This window comes from Protopterus annectens, chromosome 10.part0 (assembly GCF_019279795.1).
Source record: "Protopterus annectens isolate FY-2018-M chromosome 10.part0, PAN1.0, whole genome shotgun sequence".
NCBI classification, from domain to species: domain Eukaryota; kingdom Metazoa; phylum Chordata; order Ceratodontiformes; family Protopteridae; genus Protopterus; species Protopterus annectens.
Window position 1 is genome coordinate 385,890,590 of NC_056744.1, and position 20,887 is coordinate 385,911,476.

Here is a 20,887-nt window from a genome sequence, read left to right on the forward strand (position 1 = left end):
CTCTGTCTGCAAAATGCTATGGCTGGGGCTAAGCATTTGGTGAATACTCTGGGTGCAGTAGATTTGCCAAAGGGTGTCGCAGAGAACTGAAAGTGTTGTGAGTCTGCTCTGAAGCACAGCAATGTCCTGCAGGATTCCCTTATGGAGATGTGGAGTTAGGCATCTTTTAGGTTCAGGGTCACTAGGCAGCAGCTGCTGCAAAGTTAGCATGTTTAATTTGCGGACAACCAGGGAGGTGTTCAGAATGGATAGATCCAGGATGGGGCGCCAAGTGCCCTCTTTTCTGGGAACAAGGAATAGTCTGAAATAAAAACCTTTGCCTGTTTGATCTGAGGGGACAGGTTCTACTGCCCCCTGGGATATGACAGTTTGTACCCATCTCAATGCCTCTGCCCACTGATTTGGAGGCAAGTCTGGGTACCTTCTTGGAATAGGGAGTTCGCTGAAAGAGAATTTGTATCCCTGAAAAATGATCTTTAAGACCCACTGGCCCTTTGTTACTGAAAGCCAATTTTCTTTGCAGAGGGACAGCCTTCCTCCTAGCTTTTGGTGAGTGAAAGGGGGGGGAGGCAGAGGGAGTCATTGAGAGTTTTTGCCATAAAAGTGTGGCTTAGAACTCTCTGCCTTTGGGGCAGAAGTGGTCCACTGTTGGGTTCTCTGCTGCCCCTGGGACAGGGGCCTGGGTGGTCTGTCTCTGCGGGGCTTACCTTGGCCCTGTCTGCAAGGTGCAGGGAAGGACCAGTGCCTAGAGAGGGAAGGTTCCTGCTGAACCTGGGAGGTTGAACCTGAAAGAAATCTATTACTGTCTGCATAGATTTTGCTCCATCTTCCATCTTTTTAAGCACCTCTTCTGTTATCCAGGGGTGCATCAATTAGTTTAGACTTGACATGATCAGGGAGAGGTTGTTCCTTCAACCATGCATGTCTCCTAATGACATATCCTGACACTGCTGTCCTGCTTGAGGCTTCTAGGGTGTCATATCTGCAGTGTAATGAGTGCTTGGTCACTTGACAAGTAGAGTGCAGTAAATCCGCTAACTCTTTCAAACTGGCACAGTCAGCAAAGGATGAACTCTTTTGTTTTAAAAGTTCCAAAGTGTGTTGTTGATATTTTAACGTATGGAACTGACAGCTGAGTGCTCTAATAGCTAAGGTTGCAGAGGTGTATACTTTTTTTTTTACCCCATCTGTCCAGAGCTCTGGGAATCCTTGTCAGAAGGAATAGGATTCTTGGCAGAACTAGTCTTCGCTCCTTTAGGTCCCTGTGTAATGACCTCTGGGTCTGCAGCAGGATTTCTGTACAGGTACTTGAGAATCTGGTACTCTGTAATACCTGTCAGGTTTACTGTGAGCAGGTGGGAGGGCATTAGGGGCTAAGCTGGATTCATGGAAAACATCTGCCACTTCTAAAATGGGGTGGATGGCCAGGGGTCTGTGCTGGGGCAGGTCCAGAAACTCTCTAAGTCTTTTCTTAGACTGGGGGAAATCCTGAGATTCTCACTGGAAATGTTCCCTGAGGGTGTGAAGGGTTTCCCCAAAAGAAATGTTTTCTGGTGGGGAGGCAGAAGGAATGGATTCCTCTGCATCAGAATCCTCATAAGCAGTCAGAGGTTGTTGTTCCTCTTCAAAATCTGAATAATCAGCTTCCTCAGAATCCTGTTCTGTCATCATTTCTGGAGAAAGGTGTCTTTTCCTTTTAGAAGGTGTGGCATGACTACCCCTGATAAGGGAGATGAGGTCCTCTGCCATTTTAAGCATTTGTGCTTAGGGTGGTGGAGCAGGAGCAAGATGGTGGCTAGAGGCAGATTTTCTAGGAGTGGTCTGGCTTCTAGGCCTAAGAGTATCCATCGGTCTGAGAGAAACGGTAGTCAGATGAGAAGATGTCATTTTTTTGTCTAGATTTAGTAGTGTGAGGTGTCTCCTCGGAAGCTGGTGCAGACGTCGTGGCTCCGGACCCAACCAAGGCAGAGACAGCCAAGGGCTCAGAAGACGAAGAAGATTTCTACAGCATACCGGTCTCTGAAAGGGTCTCGGTAGAGGCCTGCGCAGATATTAAATCAAGCATCAGGGGCCGCAAAAGTACCTCACCGAATTCCGGAGAACTGATGACCTGCTTAGCGGTAGATTTGTTGGAAGGCTTAGCCTTGTGTGATCTGTCTCTATCTTTATCTCTGCGTTTTTTGGAATGTCCATGGATTGTTGGCTGATGGATGACATTTCGGAATGCGAAGACGGAAGACAAAAATACCCGTCTACAATAAGAGCTCTACGGCGAATGGTTCTCACGTTAAAGAGGGCACAGAACCAGCAATGGGGGATATCATGGTCAGGGCCTAAACAAGTGACGCAGTATGAATGGAAGTCTCAGTGTGGGATCTACTTTCCACAAGCGAGACAACTGTTAACTTTTTCGGACATCAGTTAGTACAAGACAAAAGGATCCCCAATGGGGTACTTGGCTTTAGACGTCTTCAGCTGAAATTCAAACTCTGGTAGTGACTGACCGGCACACTTGCGAACTGCTTCTGCTCCACAGCAAGAAAGACTGATGTAATGGCATCAGCTGCCTTGCTTTCTAGCACCGACGACCTGACATCAGACTACAGGCGACATCAGCTGATGCAAAAAAACACAGACTCTGGTATTCGGGCCAGCAGAGGGCTACCACAGCAGGGATAACCCCACAGGTGATGACTGCAACAGTGAAACACAAAGAACATCTGCATTACATTACATAAACACCTCAATGCACATTTGCTTCAAGGAAGTAAGTGCAAGCATTGGAGGATTCAGGTCAGATGAGTACAACACCAAGCATTATTCACCCAGCTGGCACCTGTCGTCTGATGACTCCACCCTTATTACCACTGCCCACAGTATCCCTGAGCTCCTTTCTCTTACCCAAAACACTTTCTCTTCCATTGAAACCTGGCTCACTGATAATCAACTAATCTTAAATTTCAAAAAAACTAAACTTCTACTTTATCTTCCTAAAACACTAACTCAACATAAATCCTCTTTCTCCATCACCTCCCTTAACAATACCATCATCAGACCAGAACCACATACTAAATTACTAGGTGTCACCATAGATGATGAACTAAAATTCAATGTACAGATCAAGCAGTGCATAAAGAAAACCCACCAAAAACTTGGCCTTCTGTACCGTAATCATAAATTTCTTCCTCCCTCCTCCAAACCTTCCCTAGCCAAATCTCTCCTGTTACCCTCTCTTCTGTATGCTGCTCCTGTCCTTACTAACCTCCAGTCTTCTCTTCTCAGCAAACTAGAGAAAACCTACAACAAAATAGCTAAGTTTGCCTCCAATCTCCCATATAAATCCCACCACTGCCTTGCCCTTAAGTCTTTGCAATGGCCTGAATTCCCATACAACTGCTCCTTCCTCAACTGCATATAACACACTCTGTTCTTTATAACCCTACTGCCTGTCCCTCCATCTCTAATACTGTAGCACTATACAACCTCCAACGTCAGCTTTGAATATCTGACAAACATCTTCTGGACATCTACAAACCCAAGAAAAATATAGGGAAGTCACTATACAAATACTCAATAGCCCACTTCTGGAACTCCCTCCCACATAATATAAGAAACATCTCTCATCTCTCCCAGTTCAAACATGAAATCTCCTAAACACCTAATCCTGCCCCTGTCAAGCTACAACTTGATTCTAGCTATACCCTTCCTAAATCTATTCTCTTGTCTCACATCTTTCTCTATCCTCAATTTCACACAAACTCTACTCTCTTCTCACATATTCTCTTTCCTCATTTCCAGCTCCCTTCCATATTGCTCATACTACAAAACACCAACATCCCACTTCCTCTAAATACAACCTTACATCTAGACTAACTCACTGCTACTGTGTATTGCAGACTGAAACCTGTACATAACTGTTAATTTGATTATTTCACTTTGCTGTATAATTCCCTTGCTATATGCCATCTCTGATAAAAATGTTTGTATTGAATGACTGCAACTGGAGCTTTTCTCCTCGGGTCTCCACTGAAAACGTGCCTTTGGCTCAGCTGGACCAACCCGGTTAACAAATGACAATACATAAATAAAACAGTAAATACTTTTAGTAGTAGCATATGAGCAATTTATACATCCCTTGTGGGCTTCAGATTCTCCATTGTCTTTATGGAGGGAGTTTTTTTTTTCTTCTTTTTGAAATGTCTTTTTGTTGTGGTCAAATTGATATATCTTAATGATTACTTCAATACAGTGTCAGTGGTATAACAGGTAGTACACCTGCCTTTGGTGCTGGAAGACCAGAAGGCAGTGGGTTCAATTCCTTTTCCAGGTGATTGGATTGCTGACACTGCAGTGCAGCATAAGGGGCTGCTATTCTCTAGAATGCGTTGTCCTTTAGATGAGACATTAAACAGAGGTCCCATCTGCTAAGATGGTGGTAGCTCATATGAATGGACGAGAGTACACAGCACCTACTGAAGAGCTTGGGAGTTTCCCAATACCCGTGTATAATGTTACCGAGTAATATAAATACCACCTTCAGCCTCACCTGAAAGAGGCCACTAGTGTAGTGGGACTAACCCAGTTGATAAAAAGCTAAATCGAAACAAAATTAAAAATGTACTATTCATAAACTGTATTTTGCATGTGTGTACACACCAGACTATTGCTATACAAGTACTGTTTCATTCAATGTTCTGATGGCCAGTAAATACAGTTTCTATGATTGTCCTACAAAATTTTACTTGAACTGTTCTGAATATTCTACAATTACGCTGAATGTTCTGATGGATTATAAATGTAATATTTCATTGATTGTAGTTGGAGAGTTTGAAGGCAATTTTACTGTTGTGGATATTCAGATTATAACTGAACCCACTGTTTTACTGATTGCACCACTGCTTGCTACTCTGCTTTGCTCTTAACAAAAAAGGGTCCATAGAATAATTCACTTACCAAGTTAAGAAAATGTCAAGCAAATAAAAATGAATAAATAAAGCACTGCTCTTATTATCAGTTAATCAAATTCTAAAATGAATACATAAAGCACTGCTCTTATTATCAGCTAATCAAATTCTAAAATGAATACATAAAGCACTGCTCTTATTATCAGTTAATCAAATTCTACCTCTCACTAGGTTTTACTGCATATTTCTTTATTGTTTTACTTTGTCTTGCATGTAACTTACTAAAGTTTTCTCAATACTGTACTTCTGTTGCAAAATCACCCTTGGCTCTGGCCAAAATAGGTCCACAATGGATCACGATGACAATCTTTTTCAACTGGCAGTGTGAACATTGTCTCCATGATGGTTGATGCCAATGCTGAATCTTTTGCCAGATCTTGTAATAAAATCAAGAGGAGACCGAGTATTGATTCTTGAGGAACATCTGCTGATGTGAGTTTCTCTTTGTTAATTACATCTTGTAATTCTGAAAGTCTTGCATACGAAGAATTTTTGAACCAATGTATGACTTTAGAAAAACCACAGTTGATCATTTCTGCAATACATTTCCATGAGTCGCAGTTTTTAGGCTCATATCATGCCAAGGAAAACAGCACAAGTTAGCAGGCCATTATCTGTGCTTGTTTTGCTAAGTACACATAGACTAACGAGTGAGCTATAACTTGGATGACCACTGTTACTTACCGGGTAAGATATCATACTTCATAAAGATTATCGTTTTAAGAATTTGGGCACAATCAGGTCTTGTTGGTATGGCAAGAATCACTGGAACCTCATAAACGTGGGCTGCTGAATTCTATAGTTTGAGGGGCAATGGAGGCCAGAGGAGAAAAGTTCTTAGTCATATGGAGGCCAGAGGACAAACGTCCTTAGTCACAAGTATGTCCAGCAAGCCTGCCTTGCAGGGATTAACACACCGCACTTAAGGTGGAGGTCTGATGTGAGAACACTTTTGTAGCTCAGTCATAATCAAAGCAATGTGGATGCCCTCCTTAGGTCAATACACCTTGCATAATCCTTTCATGGTCAGTTTACATGTGTCAGCCCAACTGCTCACAAAATAAAGAGGAGCTGTCATCATGAGACACCCCAAGGTGACATCAAATGGGCTTGTCAATGGAGGAAGATGTGATTTATTTATAGCCTCCTACTTTTTCTATTTCTACTGATGCTTCAGCCTCCAATCTGCAATCATACGAGGAACCCATATACTGATATTTGCACTGGATATCCACAACTGTCACTATCCTGAGTAAAGTCACTTCCCTTTCTGCTCCATCACCAGATAGTAGACCTGAAACTCTGGCACTTAAAAAAATGGTTGATGCTGTGCTCCTTTTACAAGCAATAAATGCAATGTCAGCTTGTATTTACTGATGTGACAAAACACTCCAAAACTGCTTTCCTAATTAGTGACTGAATGATCTGGGCACTAATATACAGAACACCAGGTGGTCAACAACAACATAACCAGGCAGGTAATGCAGCCATCCGGAAAATATTGCCACACTGCAAATTTCACTTAAGACCTTCAGTACAATCAGATATCCCCATTGAGGTGACATAGAATGGTTAAGACTAACTGCCTATCTTCCGTGTTCTGTGCTCAATATATTAAGTTTCCAAGACTGAACAATGCACAGCATGCCTTAGAATAGGCAATAAAAGTTAAAACAAAAGGTATAAACAATGTATACATATATACATACATATATATATATATATATATATATATATATATATATATATGTGTGCACACACACATATATATATATATATATATATATATATGTGTCTGTATATATGTGTGTGTGTGTGTGTGCAAACACAAATATTTATGAGGTTACTAGTGTACTGAGTTTAGGAGATCCAGCTGAATATTGCTTTCTGAAGTGAACAAAGTAGCAAAAAACTTAGCCAAATATCAATTCAAGAATGTTTTTAACAGTAATTTGTCCCCTCCAAGACACAAGAGGCTGGCCCATTTGAAGGTCTGCTATTTATTAAAACCGGTCCTGTGGTCTTTACATCTTATGGTAGGTAGAAAAAAAATGTACAGAACCCCCTTCTAGTGTACGAGCTTCTACCTTTTATTTGACCTGTATTTCACTTTTCAAATTTGATTAACTAGCATTTAGTCACATTTTATACTCAAATTTATTGGTTTAGTAAAATAACTAAGATTTAGAAACTATATAATGAAGTAGAATAAAAGCGCCAATATGACAATTTGATGTACTTCAAACACCAACAATTACCTGTCAGGAAAAACTATGGATACAGAGATTTCAAGATAAAGCAGCACATAATTCAGTTACTGAGGAAACAGTGAATATTAGAGAAGCAGAAACATTTGTTTTGAAGTAAAAAAAGAAGGGAGGTGACTCTCACATGCATCCTAACAGCTGCAAATCTGCATTACTGTTATCTATTAACATAGCAAGAACAACACTTAAAAAAGTAGCCTTACTTTATACAGGAAGTATGTGCTTTCTGCAAACTCCGGCCTCAAGGGATGCTGTGCCCAATGGACCCTAAAATCTGTGGTAAAAGCCTGACAAAAAGGGAAAGTAAACAAATGTTAATGCAAGAACCACAGCAGCATGAGGGGACTGACCCTCAAGTTTAACAACTATTAACATAGAATGTTCAAATAAGACTAATTTAAGCACTCAGATAAATACTGGTACTAGTACTTAAAAAAGCAGTCAACCAAGAGGCAAAAGAATGTATCTCACTGACCACACTTCAAAAACAAAACAAAACATATACAAAAAAGTGTCTGCATTACAAATTAAATTCAATTTATTAAGACATCTAACACTCCAGGGCAGTATGCCTTCTCAGGAGTAAAACAATCTGCAAGTCAGAGAAAACTCGTTAGTTTATTTTATTTGACACAGCAGTATAAAAGGACAGAATTTCAGGGAAGTCCAAAGGCTGCACACTACGAAAAGACTTCAATCAATCTTTATTTCTGTGTCTTTAAGATTATGACTATTACAAGACAAAAATAAGACTCAAGTTGATCAAAACATGAAAGAATAAGACAACACCAAAATGACTCAACAATGAGGGATTGCCAAGGTATTAAAAGGCTTAATGGAAGAGGTGTACCTTAACATATCTCCCAAAGCTAAGTTAAGCTCAGATGTACACACATGCAGCTGCCCACAGCAGTGAAGCTTGTAAGTCCACAGCATGGTAAAAAATAATCTTCGAGTCCAGATGACTCAAGTCTGTACCTTGGATTACCTGCAGCCCTAACAAAGCTGAGATGAATGTCTGATAAGGACAGTAGGGCACCAGTGCCTCCTTCAAACAGGTGATACTTTGGTCGTAGAGGGTGTGATGGCCTCTCTACACCAGGCCAGTAATCAAGGAGCCTCAATCCTCACCACTGACACTGGTGAGAGACAGTCACTAAGAACAGTAATGAACTTACACAGTATTGTAAATGCAGCTGTCTGCATTAAGCACAGTTTCCCACAAGAGCACACAGGGAACATGCTCCAGACCTGGGACTGGACTCTCTGTCTCTCCAGATTCCAAACAAGACTCACTTCAGAGCACTGTGTCCCAGTTCCAAGTAGTTGACACACCCACACCTGGGTATGTGACATCTGTACAAGTCAGTGTGATTGTCAAATGACACAAAATTATTTACAAAACTCCAGTTAACTATGCTGTCATATATTACACATGCACTGCCCTATTCTCCCTGACACAGATGGCAATACCTCACATCATCACACAGGGCTATAAATACCAACACTGAAACTATAAATGAGAGAAGCCAACTTGTACTGGATGGTCTAGCATGAGACCTGAAATGTGATTGTGTTCAAAAGTAGAAACCGCTCAGAGCACAGAATACATATAACATGACTATATGAAAAGAAGCCCAGTAAGAAGCCTATCTGTGGAATTCTGAACAAGCTGCAACCCAAAACCTCTAGATAAATGGCTATACAATACTTCAATCAAGAGATAACCAAGGTAAGCATAACCATCCTCCTGTGCAATATGTTCCTAAGATGGTGATGGCAGGACCAAAGTCATAACAGTTAAAAATCTTGTCAGTAGCTAATACTTCAATGTACACAAAAACAAAACAATTTTCACTTCTGTCATTTTTTGTCTACAGTATAAAACAGGTCTTACAGTAGTTTTCTGTACCATGGGGGGTTGGCGTAACGGTTAACGTGCTTACCTTACATGCAAAAGGTACAGGGTTTGATTTTCACATGGGATAATTGGCTAGGTTTAAAATGGCTCACAGGGGCAGTTAGCCTAGTACTAATCTATGAACCTATGAAGTAGTTTGAGGAACAATACTCACTTCTGGAAGAAAATTATGCTTCTTCGTAACTTGGTACAGCATCTCATGGGTTTCGATAGCAGGTTTGATATCACCTTTTAACACCTGGATGTTAAAATAAAATATGCATCAATAGGATGTGACAGCTAGCATAAATGTAAAACAGTTATTTAGCATCATTTACAGACCATGTCCAAGGCATGCACAATAACCTTGTAACATTTAACAGCATAAAACAAAAAACGCACAAAACTATCATCCTGAAATTTATTACAGAGTATACAAAGTCATAATTAAAAAATAATTCCAGCATTTTTAAAAGAAACGCATTAAAATTTAGGAAAAAAGAAGAGCAAGATAAACAGGAACAGGGTTAAATGGCCTTGATATTCAGCAGTTTGTTCAATGGCTATTCTAATGCTTCCTTACCCACACTGGTATCTTACAATTTTCCCACAAGTTCCTGAAAAGAAAAATCAGTCATGAACCTATGACTTCTTCATAAAGTCTGTATCATGGACCCAATGAACAAGCTAACTACCAACTACCAACAATGCAACAAGATTTAACCGTCCTCAAGTTCTAAACCATCTAAAGAGCTTCTTCCAATGCCTCAGAGACAATCCCCCATTGTCCAGAAGATCCAAGAAGATACGCAAAAGACAGGGAGAGGGCTTCAACAGTAACAGGGCACTCACTTCTGACCCCAGGTGAACCAAAAGCAGCAATACAATCAGAACCAGGGGGACAGATGGAGGAGTGGTGGGAGAATGAATGTTCAAAGCAACTACAAATGGCACAGACTGTGGTATACAACAACAGATATGACACAGATCACGGTATACAATGACAGAAGTGACTAAAATATTCAATAACAGTGAGAGCAGCATTAACAGTATATGGGTTCAATTATTTGATAAAGACTTGCATTCACCCCAAGGAGAAGAGGCAAGGTAGATGATATTATGCTGGACTTTAAACTCTTTACCCGCAAATTAAATCTATGTTATTATTTTCCTCAAAAATGGTCTACGACTGCAGAACCAAAAGATAAAAGTTTCAGGCCCATGCATCCCACTATCAAGCATTTTGAGAAAAATTGTGAAGCTGACATTAGACAGGTTCTGAATAAATGCCATAAACAATATAAAACTAATTTAATTTGGGATGAGGAGAACTTGTTAAAACAAGCTATCCAAAAAGGTGCCATTAGACTTATGAAACTGGACAAGGGAGGGGGACTGGTGGTAATGAACACAGATGATTCAACAAAAATGTTGGACATGTTATACGGTAACACATGCAAGGAACACACACCACAAGATTGATCTGGCACTGGATGTCCTCATTACTCAAGGACTTATTTTTCCCTACTGAGTACATCTTTTTAAAAGTCACTGGCCTAAGAATTCCTACTATCTTCAGAATTCTGAAGGTACATAACAATATATCTGATCCACCGTTGCGTCCCATCGTGGACACCAAATTTTCAAAAATACTTACTATGGCTAAATATACTGACCAAAAACTAAGGTGGTTATTAGCAACATCCCCTACCTAATAAGGGTTCATGGAATTTTCTAACAAGGCTCTCTAAATATTTTTATAGTGAAAATATCTTCTTCGTCACTATTGATGTCAAAGACCTCTTTTATGTCATCCACTCACAGCTTGGGTTTGGACTGGTTTTATGACTTTCTGTGTAAAAAAAGTCAATTGAAGCATGAAGACACAAAAATATTGAGGGACCTAATAGAAATACTCCTTAAAAACAACTATATACTTTTTGAGGGGCAGTTGTTCAGGCAAAGCACAGATGTGGCAATGGGTGTGGCACATGTGCCCCTGCACTTGCCAACTTGGTAATGGCAGAATGGGAATCAAGATTCATTTTGGAATCCAGACTCTGTCATGTTTCAGTTTTGTATGGACGGTTCCTAGATGGCATCATCATATTTTGGACAGGGAACCTTGAAACACTTAATGAATTTTATAGCTATATCAATATCACCACCAATTTTTTACAGTTTACAATAAATTGTTCTGTGGTAAGCACTGATTACTTGGATTCAACCATCTCCACGAACTGTACTGCTCATTGGTTTGAATCAAATACTTACCGAAAGCCAGCTTACTCCAATTCCTTATTACATTATAGAAGTTGGCATCCCTTTCACCAAAACATGGCTTTGGTGAAGAGACAAATGGTCAAACTGTCCAGTATGGGCTTTGGTGAAGGGACAAATGGTCAGGTCCTGCACGGTGTCACAAGATGAGATTTTCCTTGAGGAAAGTACAAAGCTAGAACACGTTTGTGTTTTGAGGTTACCCCACAAAGTTAATTACGACCATTAAAGAAGAAATTTCAGCCAAACGTAAGCAAGGTATTATTGGTCCCATCATAGAGAACCAGAACAATGAAGACATGGGAAATAAAAATAAGAGTACCATTGGTATGGACCAACGCAGCAAAGGCCCTCACATATAGTCTAGATTTCTTCACACTAAAACAAGTTATTGCCAAAAACTGGGCAGTACTTTGTGGTGTAGGTGACCCATTTCAGGACTTTGGGGTCCTTTCTACATTCATACACAAGAAGAGCATTTGTTTTAAATCTTTAATTGAAATAATAGATCAAAGAATGGTTAAATGAGGACATGTGGTCAGTGCAATCAATGCAGTAATATTTTGGTGCGTTCTAGGTTTCATATTTCAGGATATGGTCCAGTTCATTTAAAAAACAAGTGCAGCTGTGGCAGTAAAGTAGTTGTTTATGTGGCACAGTGCTTAAAATGCCCAGCTTTTTATATAGGGAAAGCTAACAATTTTTAGGAGTAGAATACACCAGCACCTATACGACATGTGTAGAAATGACGAGTGAAATGCCATCTATAAACATGTTAAGTGGAATGTACACACAAGTTCAAATTCTTTGTTTTAGATAGCTTGAAAATTGATGGAAGGGAAGGACCATCCATGGAAAGATTTATTAGAGTTAAAAGAGCTGAGGTGGCAACTAATACTCAATTCCACAAATGGCCATGGGCTCAATAACATGACTTCTCTTGGCAGTCTGCTGCAACTAAAAGCAGCTTTCTGCATTTAAATCTTGTATATACAACAATTAGTGTTGTATTGTACTTGGACAGCTAGTTGCTTGGGTCTTCCTTGTAACTAACATGATGGCAGGAGTTGGTATTATTTTTATAAATGTGGATTTTTATATGGGCGAGTTTCTTGATGACTAATCCTGGATTCCTTAAAAGTTTATCTTCACTGGTTTAATATTTATACTGATTCTTAACTTGGTTTATGAGGCAAAATTTTACAGACATTTTCAAACTTGTTTTTAATTATTCGTACAAATTTATATAGCCAACATTTTATGATCATATTTCAACAATGAGTTTTTCACCTGATGTATTATATTTTCTAGGACTGTATATATTTTTATTAATTTAAATAACCTAGTACTACATATCAACTGAATAATTTGGATCGTGCAAAATCAGACGGTTATTTGTATTTTTGTGGGCATGGGGCTTTAAAAGTGTTGAACGTTTTGCAATTGGCTATTAATTATTGTAACTGGTCTAATTAAGTGCTGGTGAATGCTATACAAAAAAAGAAGTTATGTCTTACCATAACGTTCCATCTGTATTGTTGATCCTCGTTCAGTCATTACGCATGGGTATTGGTTCCGACCTCGGAACCGAGCCGGTCATTTTCCAAGCTCGCGTCAGCTTCAAACTCTCGAGCTAAACTCTTACCCACAATCCACCGCTCCCTGTTACCTCATATTGAGTTTGCAAGTCAAACAAGGTAGAGGCTACCTCTAGTCAAATAACCTAAAAGAACCGCATGGTGAGATCCACTAGAAACCACAGGAGGGGGAAGGAGGGAGGGTCATAATGACTGAACGAGGATCAACAATACAGATGGTATCTGATATTGTTAATCCTCATTCATTCCTTACGCATAGGACAGAGTCCCCAGCTACCTCTATTCCTGGGAGGCTCTCATGGAAGGACATTCCTGAGCACCATAGAACCAAAAGATGCTCTTCCCCTGGAGGCCAAGTCCAATTTGTAATGATTGATGAAGGTATGAGGCATAGCCCAAGTTGCAGCTGCACAGATGTCATGTAAGGAAGCTCTGGCATGGAATGCAGCAGAAGTTGCCACCGACCTTGTTGAATGAGTTTTCATGGTAGTAGGCAACAAGATATTATGTTGTGTATAAATACAGGTCACACAGTCCTTCAACCATCTAGCTAATGTGACCTTAGCAACAGCAGATCCTAATCTAGGTCCAGAAAAAGCCAAAAATAACTGGTCAGATTTACGAAAGGGCCTAGTCCTGCTTAAGTAAAAACTAATTTGCCTGTGGATATCTAGGGTATGTAGGCAATACTCTCCTCTGTTTGAATGATTGGGAAAGAAAACTGGCAATTCAATGGCTTGATTAATGGACATTTCAGAGACCACTTTAGGCAGAAAAGATGGATTAGCTCTCAGAGGCACTCTATCTCTATGAAAAATCAAGTATGGACTCTTGACATATAGAGCTTGAAGTTCAGAAATATATCTGGCAGAAGTAATGGCGACCAAAAACATGGTTTTCCATGACAAATACCTGAGGTCGCAAGAAGAGGCAGGTTCGAAAGGTGGCACTGTCAGAGCTTGTAGAACTAATGATAAATCCCATGGTTGAATAGGTTCTCTAAAAGGTAACTTCAGAAGATTTACACCTTTTATGAAGGTCTTGCACAATTTGTGGGACATAAGAGAGGAATCTTGGACACCCTCATGAAAATTAGAAATTGCAGCCAAATGAACTCTAATGGTAGAGGCCTATAGACCCGATTGAAAAAGGTCAGCCATATAGTCTAGTATTATCGACACTGGTGCTGAGAAGGGCTCTAACTTGTTTATCTTTCAGCAAACAGATAAATCTTTTCCACTTGCTCAGATAAGTAATTCTAGTGGAAGACTTATGAGATGCAATGAGAATATCACGTACTGGTAAAGAAAGATCATTCTGCCTGGCAATCAAGGGAATTGGAGTAGCCAAGCCGTGAGCTTCAGACTTGTTCAAGTTGGGATGAATCAGGTTCTGTGGATGTGAGATCAACTCCGGGGTTGGATGGAGAATCAATGGTCGATCTAGTAGGTGAGGCCAAAGGAAGGGGAACCAAATCTGTCAAGGCCAATATGGTGCTATGAGGATCACCTTGCTCTTCAACCGATGGGCTTTCTTCAGAAACTGGGGAAAGGGTAGAAATGCATAAAGAAGACCAGAGGGCCAATCTTGGACTAGAGCATCCCTGGGTGACTGTCCCGAAGGGGGAATCACGGCGAAGTAGTTGCTGCATTTGTAGTTGGCCGGGGATGCAAAGAGGTCACAGCAAGGACGGCCCCAGCAGTGGAAGACCTATGCCGCTATCAAGGGATTCAGGGACCACTCGTGAGGTTGAAAAATGCACCTGCTGAGTCTGTCTGCTATCATGTTGGAACTCCCGGGAATGTGCGTTGCTAGAAGAAAATGGTTGGTAGCTATTGCCCATTGCCATATCCTCATGGCCTCTCGACAAAGGGGGTAAGATTTGGTTCCACCTTGTTTGTTGATGTACCAGACCACCACCATGTTGTCTGATTGAATTGCAATTGTCCCAGATGGCAGCAGGGGATGGAATGCTTGCAACGCCAGAAGCACCGCCCTCAGCTCTAGAAAGTTTATATGCAAATTGGCCTCCAGTTTGGACCAAGTGCCTTGGACTGTGTCCCTGACATAGCCCCCCCCACCCCATCAGGGAGGCGTTCATGGTCACTGTGGCCTTGGGTTGCTGGGGGAAGAAGGGGCGACACCATTGTGACAAACTGTGTGTCATCCACCAATTTAAATCCTGTTTGCACCTGTGGGTTACTCGAATCATGGCTGAAAGAGGATGCTGAAAGGGATACCACTGGGTAAGCAGTAGCCATTGTAGAAGCCTCATGTGAAACCTGGCCAGGGGAACGATGGTGATGGAGACTGCTACGGAACCCAACAGCTGTAGAACCAAGTGAGCCGTGGATTTCTCCCTTGAAAGGATTGGAATCAGTTGTTGCTTTATCCTTAGAATTCTGTGCTCTGGAATAGCAGCTCTGCAATTCTTTGTGTCCAAGATAACCCCTATGAATTCTGTCGACTGAGATGGGGTGAGATTGGATTTTTGCCAGTTTATGGTTATGCCTAGCCTTTGAGCAGCGAGGAGATAGTTTGCCAGGGCTTTTTCCAGTAGATGTCTGGTGGGGGCGGAAATGAGCCAGTCGTCTAGGTATGGAAACACCAGGAATCCTTAAAGTTGCAAGTGAGCTGTGACAACTGCTATGCAATTTGTGAACACTCTGGGGGCTGTAGAGAGTCCGAAGGGCAGTACTCTGAACTGGTAATGACTGTCTCCCACACGGAAGCGCAGAAATCTTCTTGATGGCCTGCCCACTTTTATGTGGTAGTATGCATCTTGAAGATCTATTGAGCACATCCAATCGTCTTTTTCCAAAAGTGGGAGGCTATACTGTATTGTGACCATCCGGAATTTTTGTACTCTCACAATCTTGTTCAATACACTGAGATCCAAAATTGGTCTCCAGTCCCCGGTTTTCTTTGGCACCAAAAATAGTCTCGAGTAGACTCCGGATCCTATCTGGTCTGGAGCGACTATTTGGATGACTCACTTTCTTAGCAGCTTTTCTTTCTCTACTGCTGCTTCTTCCCTTTGACTGGGTGGAACATCGGGAAGGTTTTTTGAAGGGGCAGGACAAAGATCAAAGGGGATATGATAACCTCTGGTTATAATCCTTCATACCAAAGAATCTTGTGGTGAAGGTTAGCCAGGCAGAAAGGTACAAGGAGAAACATCCCCCAACCACCTCCAGAGGAAAGGAGTTGGGCCGCTCTTTATGAGCGTTGGTAGGACTGACCAGGGAAAGAATCCCTGGAACCCTGGTTACATGGACCCCCTCTGCCCCGAAAGGAGTGTCTTCCCTGTGAGTTTTCCCCTCTGCCTCTAGGGGAAAACTCGGCCGGTGTGTCACGGAAAGGACCCTGAAATTTCTTGAACCATATCTTCCCACTCTTTTGGTTTAGGGAGAAAGCACGTTAAGGGGAAGAATAATGGACACTTACGGCAAAATGGGTCTTACCGTCCTGTTCACATCTGGCCAGTGTGCTTTTAACTTTGGGCCCAAACAACGAGGAGGCCTCAATGGGAGCATTAAGAAAGGAAGCCTTAAAGGGTTCCACGAAATTTCACAAGCGAATCCAGGCGTGTCGTCTCAAGACTGCAGCTGAACCCGCTGCTCTAGCTGCTCCTTCTGATGCAAGAGATATCAGTCGCATAGAGGAGTCAGATATTGATTCAATGGTGGCCAGCTTAGAGGCCACTTTGTCACGGACCTCATCAGACACGGCACCTGCCAAGGTTTCAGACAGCTCAGAAATTAGATCCCTTTGAAGCCTGGTAAAGTGTGCAATATAATTCAGGGACCTGATAGTAAAGGTCGCTGAAGCAAAGGTGCACTTCCCTATCCTGTCCAGGGCCCGGGACTCTCTGTTAGGTGGATGGACAGTCTGGCTTTCTTCTTCTGCCAGATCCTTTTTTGTGGTGGCCACCACCACCAAAGCATCCACAAGAAGACCTTTGGACCAATGAGGATCCAAAGCAGGAGGGGACAAAATCTTATCTGCCTCCTAGGAATAGCTTTGACAGTATCAGGAGCTTTCCAAGGATACTGCACGATAAGCCAGACAAGTTCATCAGCAGATGAAGTAACCCAGGAGATAGGGGGCCGGGCGCGAAAGGCCTGCAGGAACACAGATTCCTCAGAAGTTGGATTAGAGGACTGCCAGTCACCTCTCTGTTTCAGGATTTCTAGGATATCACCAAAGGATACCTCAGAGGGTGACCGGGGGGATCCTTCCCCCTCATCGAAATCTGTCTCTTCAGTGAGGGACTCCTCTGTGAAGTTCATGTGCTTCCTCTTACACGAACATTTCCGGTGGACCTCCTCAGTGGAAGAAGCTGGAGAAGACAGCGGAAAAGGGGATTCCTGTGGGAATATGTCCTGAGGCCCTTGCACCCGGTGTCCGCTAGGTGTGACTTGTGAAACCATTGTACCAGAGGAGGGCGAAGGTACAGACAGTCCAATATTGCCAGCAGCAGCGAAAGCCTTCTCCATCAGTTGGAAGGCTGGTCCACCTGAAGAGGAGTGCATGTCTAGGACAGGGTTCACCCCTCCCCTACGTGGCTCAGCCTGCCGACCCGAAGTCCCTGGATGGCTGTGGAGCAGCAAACTATGCGTGTCACAACTGACATCCTGGGTCATAGCAAAACTTTCCTGCTACGAAGGCAACTGCGGTTCCTTAGTGAGATCCATAAAGGGGACCGCAGAAGGGGAAGACTGTGCTATATCCATGGACTTCAAAGGCAATGAAGGAGGAGAATAAGAAGGGGTCTTTGGAGATGGGTGATCACCTCCCAAGGAAGGATAGTTCCTGAGGGGTGGGATACCTCTGGCCAAGAGCACCTAATCCACAAGCCGCAACACATCATGTCCGGAAAGGATTCTAGTAGACCTCACGGAGACTGAGGGAGAAACAGGCCTGTCCACAGAAGAGGCAAACTCGGTGCCCATCTCACCCGTCCGCACCGAGGACAACAGTGCAGAGAGAGAGTGGACTATGGGTGTTTGCACCGAAGAAGTCATTGGTGCAGAGATCATGGTCTGCACCGGCACACAGCAGCTCAAGGACCAAAGTTAAGAAAGCCAAGTCCTGAAGCACAACAGTATCAAAGAAAACTGGATTCCTAGAATGGTGGTCAAATCAACAATGTTTTCTGAAAATGTACAAAGATGGCCAACGGTTGTCGGTACCAAAGCTGGAACCGACAAAAATGGAGTCAACAATAAAGGCATTGGTTCCAAGGAAGATCTCGGAGCCAACGTGGGCAAGGTCTGCACCGACTGAATGGTCGGTGCCAATACAGTGGTAATAGTCTGAACCGAGGATCCCCTCAGTGCCGATATAGTGAAGGTTGCAGGAGAAGCCGAGATCACTAATGGAGCCGAAGGCCTTGGTGCCGAAGGTCTAGACACCGAAAGCACTGGGGCTGACTGAGTGAGCTCCGGAGCCGAAACTTTAGCCTTTTTAGGTTTTGGTTGGTGGGAGTCCCCAGCAGGGGACAAAGGCAAAGATTTAGCCTTGGTAGGAATATCCAAGATTTTCTTATGGGCTCTAGAAGGGGTTGAGGCTTCTGACCCAGAAACAGCCTCTGAAAAGGGAGATTTAAGAAGTCCCTTCAGTAACAGCTTGTTTTTCCTTTCCAACAAGGTTCTATTCGAAATGTTCTCACAAATAGCACAGGGCGGGTCAACAGACAAGTGGGACGCCCCCAAATAATAAACACACAAAGAATGTGCATAAGAAGTAGGTAGTTTGTGTCCACAATCAGAACACTGCTTAAACCCCGGACTACCTTTCTTATCTGCCATAACAGCAAATTAATTAATAGAAAAAGGTACCAGCAATGGTACAAAAGAATACCCGAAGGTATGAGGAAAAAAGCGAAGGATTACCAACGATGGTAAAGAAAGGAGCAGAAAAACCTGAAGAAAATAAGTACGCTAGATGCGTCAGGGTAAGAGACAATGAAATATAAACATTTCTGACAGAAAGGTAATCTGAAAGACTATTAAACAACAAATAACTGTCCTTAGCTCAAGAGAAGTAGCTTGACACAACCGAATGGCAACGTGGCAAACGAAATCTGGGGTAACAGGGAGAGGGGGATTGTAGGTAAGAGTTTAGCTCGAGAGTTTGAAGCTGACACGAGCTTGGAAAATGACCGGCTCAGTTCCGAGGTCGGAACCAATACCCATGCGTAAGAAATGAATGAGAATTAACAATATCAAATCTTCATTTTCATGTTATTGATTATTCTGATGAAGTACAAAGTGCTCAATCTGTTTTTATTTTATACATTAAAGTGGTCATCAATACAGCTCCTGGTCTCAGTACTTCTTTGGGTATGCATACATATTAACTCACAAACATTCTACATAGCACAGGTCAAGATGAGAAATAAGCATTAAATGTACAATTTGAACATGGATTATATTCATTACAGCATAAAAAAATCAAAACAGCCTACAAGCCTGAAAATGGAGTAGTTCGCTCACTCACAAATGACATGGGCAACACAAAAAATATTACATCCCAGAATAGGAGCTCAAGCCAGTGAAAGGATAATGTGGTCTATAAGGGAAGTGCAGGTGCATATAAAGGGCAGTTATCTATCACACTGTCATAGAAATCACAAGGAAGCTTTATCCGTAAGTTGGAATAGGTTGCCACAGTGGTAAACAAAGCTAATAAAGAATGGATAAAAGAAAGGAACCTCAAAGCAACAATTTTGAAAAACTATAAAGACCAACAGCACATGCCTCTCAACTGTTCAGATTTTTGCAGAATATCTGGAATTTTTGCCTCATTTTTTATACATTCTTCAAAAAATGTGTGGCTTTCCATTTTTTATTGAGGACTGTGTTTACTAAATAATGGCATACATTTGACCTTTCAGACTTCATATCCTTCAGAAAACTGCATATTAATACAAAATTTGCTATTCTAGCAACTTTCTAAATTTAGAAGAGCAATATTTAAAATCTTTTCCTGATTTGGGGTTTTTGTCCCCCCCTCATTATTTTTGGCTTTGTACAAAATTCTTGTGCTTAGAGTTTGAGAGAGATGCAACACACACACAGACGTATTCTAAAGAAAAGTTAGCTATTAATATGGTATAAATATTCAAGTTCATTTTAATTGATGAACCACTTCATTTAAAACTGGAAATGGAAAAATAAATGTTCTCTCTGAACTGAATGACAAGCCCCCTACACAGGCCATACACAGGGCACTGCCAATTGCACTCCCTTATACAATTTAACATCCTTCAATGTTGTAAAACCTCTGGAAAGGGAATTAATTCCCCATGTAACCAAGACTCAAATAACTGTGCAATCAATCATAACTATACATATCATACGGTGTAAATCTTCATTCTGGGAAATCTATAACATGCTCTAACGCCATACCATAACCTCAGGGCAAAATATGACTTTTCCATAAAAATGTTTGTAGATTAAATCAGACTCAAATAACTGCAGTTAACCGTTAGTATATTTATCACAAAATGGAAACTGCCATCATGGTGAATGATTAAAAGACTAGAACTCCTTCCTGCAAAATTGTAAAAAAAAAGTAGAGCAAGAATGGAACTGAAGATGGACAGCAAAGTCATAGACACAAAACAATAATGGAATACAGTAGAAATGGTATTTTTTTCATAAACTTTTGTGCTCAGCTCGAGTGTACACCAGACTGGTGTGGGTGCATGCCATGATATCATGCACATATTACATAATCAAACCCAGCCCCTAAGCTCATCTCTGCCCCTCTCTCCAATATCCAACAAAACATCGGCATGGCTTGCAGGGAACTCAAAACATAATGAAAAAAGGAATGGCAGCACAACCATAGGGGAGAATGTTGGGAGGG

General features: G+C 41.7%; 1 protein-coding gene across 3 annotated transcripts in view; it reads right to left on the reverse strand.

Moving 5' to 3' along the window:
* EDEM3 (ER degradation enhancing alpha-mannosidase like protein 3) overlaps positions 1–20,887 on the reverse strand; it is a 1,015,437-nt gene that overhangs the window by 462,991 nt on the left and 531,559 nt on the right. For all 3 annotated transcript variants that reach the window (XM_044085305.1, XM_044085306.1, XM_044085304.1), the window contains exons 11-12: positions 9,307–9,390; positions 7,435–7,518 (exon numbers count right to left, since the gene is read on the reverse strand). In XM_044085305.1, coding sequence (XP_043941240.1) covers positions 7,435–7,518; positions 9,307–9,390 — 168 coding nt within the window. The remainder of the gene's footprint in view (positions 1–7,434; positions 7,519–9,306; positions 9,391–20,887) is intronic.